The sequence below is a fragment of the Nicotiana tomentosiformis genome, chromosome 5, assembly GCF_000390325.3.
Source record: "Nicotiana tomentosiformis chromosome 5, ASM39032v3, whole genome shotgun sequence".
NCBI classification, from domain to species: Eukaryota; Viridiplantae; Streptophyta; class Magnoliopsida; order Solanales; family Solanaceae; genus Nicotiana; species Nicotiana tomentosiformis.
The window spans coordinates 119352081-119360181 of NC_090816.1; the positions used below are offsets into that span (position 1 = coordinate 119352081).

At 36.2% G+C, this 8101-nt stretch overlaps 1 protein-coding gene across 2 annotated transcripts; it reads left to right on the plus strand.

Moving 5' to 3' along the window:
* Positions 1–2400: 2400 nt before the first annotated feature.
* On the plus strand, positions 2401–7607 carry LOC104113754 (vesicle-associated membrane protein 727). 2 transcript variants are annotated; one of them, XM_009624022.4, is made up of 6 exons: positions 2401–2559; positions 3327–3544; positions 3636–3840; positions 3949–4069; positions 7153–7215; positions 7294–7607. In XM_009624022.4, the coding sequence occupies exons 2-6, from the start codon at positions 3355–3357 to the stop codon at positions 7435–7437; spliced, it is 723 nt and encodes a 240-aa protein (XP_009622317.1). In that variant the 5' UTR covers positions 2401–2559; positions 3327–3354; the 3' UTR covers positions 7438–7607. The 2 variants fall into 2 exon arrangements, with proteins under 2 accessions (XP_009622317.1, XP_009622319.1); XM_009624024.4 differs by having other exon boundaries at positions 2430–2559; positions 3275–3544.
* The last annotated feature ends 494 nt before the right edge of the window (positions 7608–8101 follow it).

Below are 8101 nucleotides of genomic sequence, written 5' to 3' on the forward strand. Positions count from 1 at the left end.
TTGAATCCTAAATTGGTTTAATAACTCATTTGATGCTTCACTGTATTCAATTTGGTTGATATTGATACATGAACTACAAACATGGTAGCACGAGGATTTTGCCGTGCAAAAGTGATTCGGAAAGATGTGGGCACAAGATTCCACATGTGTAAGAATTGGAAGTTGTGAATCATGATTTGAGCTTTCGAGGAGTGATACCTTGGGGTAATTTATATTGAAATGCATGCATTATAAATAATTGATTGATTTATCATATGCCACCTGTGGGATTATACCGGGTATGTTGTTGTTGATTGATTTATCATATGATTCCTTACTTGAACACATTCATATGTCATTTGTACTCTGACTATGTTGTTGCTTAATTACTTGATTGTTTTCTCGTTGCCATCTGTGTTCTCATTGTTGTTATTGTTGATTTGGATTGGAAATTCTTCTGTTATTAGCCTTACATTGACATTCTTTCCTTGTTAGCTTTATGTAACATTTTGTACATGTTTATAGGTTTGGTAGGTGTCTTGACCTGGCCTCGTCACTACTCTATTGAGGTTAGACTTGATATTTACTGAGTACCGCTGTGGTGTATTCATGCTAATTTTCTGCATATTTTTGTGCAGATCCAGGTACCTCAGAGTTGTTGATATTCCTGTTATTTGATCGGGCATTTCTGTGGAGACTCAAGGTACACCTGTTGTCGCGTTCGCAAGCCTCAGAGTCACATTCTGATATTTTCTTTGCACTGTTTGATTCTATTCTGGAACAGTTGTATTTAGAGATTTTTTAGTAAACTCTGTAGAGTTTATGACTTGTACTACCGGTTTTGGGATTGTAGAAAATTTCTATTTCATATTTAATAATTGTTGATTGAGTTGCCACTAATTCAGTAAGTGTTAGGCTTACCCAGTCCCTAATACTATGTGCCATCACGATATCCTACGGAGGGAACTTTGGATGGTGACAAGAAGCTACCTATGGTTTGGAGGGAATGATATTACCAAAAAAGCTCTGCTTGCTTGGGAAAAGGTATGCCTTCCTAATAAATCTGTAAGGGGACTCAACCTTACTAATCTGCAGGTTTGGAATAATACTGCAATTGTCAAGTCCCACTGGTATGTGAATAATAAGTAAGATAAGCTATGGATAAGGTGGATCCGTGCTTATTATGTCAAAGGGCAAAGGATTGACGATATGAGCATCCATAAGAGAGCAAGCTGGATGGTAAGGAAGATCCTTGAAGCTAAACAAGTCATCAACTAACTTCACAGACCGCTGGATGAACAAAAAAGTATGACAATCACATATACTTGCAACCGATACCAATACACCCTAAGATTGATTGGAGAAGCTTAATACACCTAAAGCCATATTTACTATGTGGCTACAGAGCCATGGAGGCTGCTAACAAAAGATAGGATGAAGGGATGAGGTCTCCACATGGATGAGACGTGTATTGTGCCAATCAAATAAGGAAACAAGGGACCACTTGTTTGCAGAATGTGGATACACCAAAAGATTATGGATCGGGCTATCTCAGTGGGCTCAAATCCATACCATTGTTATCAACACTTGAATACAGTATTTCAGTTTATCATTCAGCACTCAAAGGAAAGACAGTTTCAGCAAAGCTCTTTAAAATGATGTATACTGAATATATTCATGCACTATGGAGAGAAAGAAATAGTGGAGTATTTGATGGAGTAAGCAGAGAACATGAAAACTTGGCAAAGGAGATTGTGTGCATGTGCAATTTCATGGCAGATGAAAAAGTGAAGTGCACTATACAGAAGCTGTATGAAAAAGGATATTGCTTGTATTATTGTATAGGGACATGAGGAAAATGATAGTTATTAGGCTCTTTGTATTTCCTGTAAAGATTAGCTAGCTGAGAGACACTATGATATGCTTTGTACTGTTATCCTCGGTGATTAATAATAATTTTAATTACCAAAAAAAAAAAAATACCAAACACTCAATGTTATTGCTTTGGAATAACTATATTTTATATTGATTGGAATTTTTAATATATATTTTAAATTTACGTTTTATATTTTAATTGAATTCTTTTATAATAAATGTTTAAATTTATTTTTATTTTCTAAATAACACTAATCGCTAATTGAACGTTTATTGTCTTTTTTCGTAATTTGATATTTAAAAATACTTTTTCAAAAGATTGACCAAACATGATGAGCTTGCAAAAAGTACCGCTCAAACGACTTGGTCAACCACAAATTGCTATTTTACAAAAATAATTTTTCAAAATAAGCAGTTTTTGGGCGCATGACCAAACGAGCCCTTCGCTTAAACGTATGTAAACCGTCTTCCAGTTAATCAAAGTCAAATCAGAAAATTAACAATTAATCATAATTCATAATAATACAGTTCGGTCCCAGACTTATAACTTCGATTCCTCGACTCCGTCGCTATTAATTAAAGAGTAAGAAAAAGTCCTTTCCACGTTTTCTCCACCAATATTCCCTCACGCTTCTCCTCGCGTCGAAATCTGAAGCTCCACTTCAGTCGTGCTCACTAAGCAATTCACAATTTCTGCAACCTCAGGTATGCGTGTATTTCTTTTTTTTTCCTCTGTAATTTGTGACAATTTTGGCACGAATTGAACAATATTGGCGAGGATCTGATCGGAGGTTTTGACAATTGCAATTATAATCGTGTTCCTACGGCAGATAATTGTATATTATTGATTTTCATTTTCCGGATTATAGTTGTAGATTCGTAATTAGATTGTTGAAGTTGCTTCGATTTGACTGTCGGTTCTTATTTGCAATATGCGCATCTTTGATTTTGGGCGTATCATATACTCCCTCCATTTGTTCCAATTTTTGTGGCACTGTTTGACCAAGACACTGAGTTTAAGAGAGAAGGTAAGATTTTCAATTCTGGTCTAAAATAAGCTTAACATTTGTGTGACTAAATCATTAAAGGTAAAATGAGAAGATTAAAGTTAAATTATTTCTAAATATGGAACTGTGTCTTCTTTTTGGGATAACTAAGAAGAAAAGTGTGTCGCATAAAATTGGACGGAGGGAGTAATATTCACCTCTCCCCTATTTTCCCCTTATTATCTTTCCCTTTGGACTCTAGAAATTGAGGTCTTTGGTGCATACAAGCTAGGGTTTCTGTTGATAGATGTAAAACCAATGCTTGAAGACCTTTTTTTTTGTTTGTATTTTGAACATAATCAATTTAGTGAAGGGGGATGTGATCATTTTAATCTCATGGAAAAGCTGATTTTTTTGTGTCCATTTTTTGTCAGATATTTGCATATTTCATTAAGGGATCAGCTTGGTCTTTTTATGTAATTGCAGTCATCGACATTGGAGTTTGTGACTGAAAATGAATCCAAAAGGTTTGATTTATAGCTTTGTTGCGAGAGGAACTGTTGTTCTAGCTGAGCATACACCTTATTCAGGGAACTTCAGTACCATTGCTGTCCAGTGCTTGCAGAAGCTTCCTTCAAATAGTAGCAAGTATACATACTCATGCGATGGCCACACCTTCAACTTCCTCATTGATAGTGGATTTGGTATTTATTCTTCTTATAATATTTGATGTTGTATATAATTCATTTTAAATTAACTGGATCCTGACTAGTTTTCTACCAATACATTTTGCAGTCTTCCTAGTTGTTGCTGATGAATCAACTGGAAGAAGTGTACCTTTTGTCTTTCTTGAAAGGGTTAAGGATGATTTCAAGAAACGTTACGGTTCAAGTATTAAAAATGATGGTGATCCGCACCCTCTTGCCGATGATGAAGAAGAAGATGATGATCTATTCGGGGATCGTTTTAGCATCGCGTACAATCTTGACAGAGAATTCGGGTATGTGTATTTATTCCTTTCACCTACAAGTAAAATATATTTGTAGACTTGGTATAGAGTCCAAAATCAGCCCATTTAACTTGGATTTATTTATCCTTAAATTGCTAGGCCAAAACTTAAAGAGCACATGGAGTACTGTATGAACCATCCTGATGAAATGAGCAAGCTCTCTAAGTTGAAGGCTCAAATCACAGAGGTCAAAGGAATAATGATGGACAATATTGAGAAGGTAAAGTTATATTATCTTTCTTCTTTGACCTCCTTTTTCTTTCCCTTGGTGTCGGTGAAACTTATTTTAGGTTGGAAAGATGGGATAACGAGTGGGATTGGGACTTTTTTTAAATAAGCTAAATTGAGGCGCTTCACCAGAGGATAGGAAAAGAAAAAGAAGAGTAGGGTAGGAAATTTTATATAGATGGGCTAGTGAGTAAAGTCTTTTTGTGTCCTTGAATCCTTCAGTGAAGGTCAATTTATTTGGTTTTAACCAATTCCTAATAAATTGACTGGCAAGGCTATTTGTCTTTCATTCTCCCAACTGTGGAATTAAAGTCTTGAAGAGTTCCTTTTTTAAAAGGCCTTGAAGAGTTAACCTGGAAAAGCCTATTGTAAAAAGGTGATTATAATTTCAGTTTTCTCTTATAATTGTCGTATGTGTTGGTCCTCTTAAAAAAATGGAGCCAAGAAGGTAGTGTGATTGGTTATGTATTTCCTCTTTTGAGCTTTGTAGCCAGTTTTGGTTAGTAAGGAATACTTCCTCTAAACTTACACCCCACCCTCACCCCAAAAAGAAGGAAAAAAAGTATTTTGTTGGGATGGGTGTATGCTTTCTGCATTCCTATGGTGAAATAAGTCTTTGGTTGTGGCCCATATTTTTGATGATATATAAGAGAAGGTCGCCTCAAGTGGTTTTGTTATGTCTTATAAGGAATTCTAACTGCACCATTTAGTAACTAAGCACTATATTAGATGGTGGAAGGTGCTAAAAGGAATCGGATAGACCTAAAATACATAGGAACAAGTTACCGCAGCAGACCTATAATCTCTACTTAACGATAACACCAAAAATTATGCTGGTGATGATCAGCATTTTGCATGAAATAGGGAAAACCGGATTTATTATTACTCCATGTAATTGTCAGGAGCAGTTACAATCTAGCTGGTAGTTTTATTATTACTCCATGTAATTGTCAGGAGTAGTTACAATCTAGCTGGTAGTTTGACTATACCTTTATGTAACAGTTTGTTGTACATCATCAGGAAATTTCAGTGTTGTTTTATTTGTAAAATCTTTACCTTTTCGATAAAAAATAACATAACACGATGAAAACAAAGGGTGCATATAGGCTATACATATTGAGTAAGGTTAGTTATTGATGTTACAGTTATATTATATCTCGTGTTTTATAACAATCCAACCAACTAGTGATATTGTCTGCTCTGGGCGTAGGCGCAAATGGTTCTAGAATGCGTCACTATGGTCTAAGATTTGTTTTATTATATATCCAGCATCTCTTCTGTGTTTTATCGATGTAGGATTTGCCTGGGATCTTACATGCACTCCCCTTAGAAATTAAGTGTCTTCCACCATTGTCTTAGAGATTGGGATTCGCCTACGATCAGTTGTGAATTTCCCCACCACCTATCTTAATAATGAAAGACTTGCCTAAACTAAATTGAACGTTAAGGTTTGCCCCATAATCGCCCAAGGTTGCGCGTGCAGTGGCTCTGCCACCGACTTTGTGTTTGGGTTTACGGATTTCTGATACTTCATTGATAAGTTCAGTGGTTTTGAAAAGTATGAAGAAACTGTAAATTGGGGGTACATAGGAAAGTTGAACATCTTAAATGCTGACTTTTAATAGTGAATGTGTTTGCTTTTGGAAACAGATACCTCCTAGGAAGCTGAACACCAATTTTTTGTTGTGTTTTAAATCTTAGTCGGTTTAACAGTAAGATTAGTTGGAGTCCATTTGGGCAGTTTTCAGACACCAGCTAATTGTGCTCTCTTCCTTTCCAAATTTATTTTCTTCAGCTTCTCTTTACTGTATTTTGCATATGTATTATGCAAGGAACAGATTTCTAGTGTCCTTGTTATTAGATACCCCAGGGATGTAGAATCAAATTAGAAAATAGTTTTGAAAAAGGTTGAGAAGAACAAAAAGGTCACCCAATCAATAGTGAGCTAAAGCTTTTGTGACACAAACCTGGTCAGAGAAACTGACACCATTGGGGTTTTTTCAGATTTTGATGCTAAAGCTATTTCAGACCTCATTTGGTGTATGTATGCAATATTTCTTTCATATCTCTGGATAATTCACGTTTTCAATGCCTGGCTTTGCAAAGAGCCAATTAGTTGTTTACTGCGCACAGACAGACCACCCAGATTCTTATTATCCAATTGCACTTTTGCCTGTATGATGCTAACAAACCCATGTTTGAGAATGTCACACTATGTAAAGGCATGCGTCCACTACCTTGTTCTGGACTCTATTGTTCGCAACTCCTAGACGCCAGCTCCCATGTCCAGATGTGCTTCACCTTCCTACTTTAGCTGTTATTGCAAACTGCAGTCTTTTCTGTGCTAGTAACGTTAAATTTCTTCATTGCTTAAATAGAGGTACTAATAGGTTCACTTCACAAATTATTGTAATGGAATTAATAGATAAATATCCTCATAATGATGGGTCTTAGGTTCTATGTGATAAGGAATGCTGTTGAAGTCACAGGACAGAGGGTGAGTGGCTAGTTGAAAATAAGAGGTTGCTTCTTTTTGGGAGAATTAGAAATGAACTGATAAGCGTACTTCATCCCACCGGGGATTCAGTTAGTATGCTTTTGCTTGATTAGTTTCCGACCACTCCATATGAAGTGGCTATTTTTCTTCTTGCTTTTGGCTAACATTTTAAGAAGGAAAAAATATCAAGTAATGATTATGTGAATCAAGTTTTTGAGAAAGGTAAACTGGAAAGTTAGGGGTTGTCTTAAAAAATCACTGTTACAGTCAGTTCAATTACGTTTCTTAGTAAAAGCATCCAGGGGTGTAGCCTAGACGTCAATAAAGTGAGAGGAGAACAATGAGGTCTAGGTTCAAATTCCAGCGGAGGCAAAACACACTAGGTGATTTCTTCCCATCTGCCTCAGCGTTGGTGGACAGGGTTACCCGGTACCTGTGCATGTGGGAGTTAGCAGGTGCCCGGTGGAATAGTTGAGGTGCGCGCAAGCTGGCCCTGACACCACCATCATCCCAAAAAAAGTTGTTTCTTTGCTTCTGATTCTGGCCGAATTTAGGTTAAAAGACATTTTCTGTTGCAGGTTTTGGATCGGGGTGAGAAGATTGAACTGCTAGTGGATAAAACTGAGAACCTTCAGTTCCAGGTATGTGTTATTTACCGACTCTTTGCCTTGAGAGTAACCTTTTTGATTGTGCTGACTGGCAAATATGAATGTGCTCAGGCTGACAGCTTTCAGAGGCAAGGTAGGCAGCTTCGTCGCAAGATGTGGTTTCAGAACCTTCAAATGAAGCTCATGGTTGGAGGTGCTATTTTAGTTTTCATTATCATTGTTTGGCTTTTTGCTTGTGGAGGTTTTAAATGTTAAGGTATTGCGATTATGATTCATTTGGAATAGTAGTGTACAAAACCTTTCTTGTAAATGTGACTACCTTGAACAATGTTGCTATGCTGTTTTGCTGAATTAATATGGTACCTTACCTCCTATTGTACCTATCGTTTTTTCATTAATACAAGCTTTAATCCTTGTGTGTGTAATTACTGTGATAATCTCATTAATCTGACTATAAGAATTAGCTTAATCTGCATACAGCACATACAGGATGGTAGCTCCTTTCCCTCCGCCCCTCAGAAAAGCAAGAACTACTAAATCAGAAAGAATATATAGGATTAGAGTCGTTCTTTTAGCATTTAACCCTTTTATGCCATGGATTTTGATGTTCAAAAAAGCAATTAGGCGAGGAGGTATTTCTTAAACGGATTTTTGAGAGGAATACGTTGTGAGGTATGTAAAGAAAGAAAATTTATGTATCTTAAACACGTTAGAAGATATTTGTAATATCCGTTCTTCATATATTCTACTGCTTATTGCTGTTCTAAGAGGGTCATTATTATCTCTTTTAATTCCTAATTTTTGAAATCTCTTTTAATTCCTAATATTTGAAATAAGATCTTAAGAGCTGACAGAAACATAGTAAACTATGAGAAAGGTTGAAGGAAAAAAAAAGAATAAAAGAAGAGCTCCTAGAAAG

Bases quoted from the DNA above. Each gene is read 5' to 3' on its own strand.
- LOC104113754 (XM_009624022.4), top strand. From the start codon at position 3,355: ATGAATCCAAAAGGTTTGATTTATAGCTTTGTTGCGAGAGGAACTGTT. The intron at 4,070-7,152 runs GTAAAGTTATAT...TTTCTGTTGCAG, and splicing joins TGATGGACAATATTGAGAAG to GTTTTGGATCGGGGTGAGAA. The intron at 7,216-7,293 runs GTATGTGTTATT...GAATGTGCTCAG, and splicing joins CTGAGAACCTTCAGTTCCAG to GCTGACAGCTTTCAGAGGCA.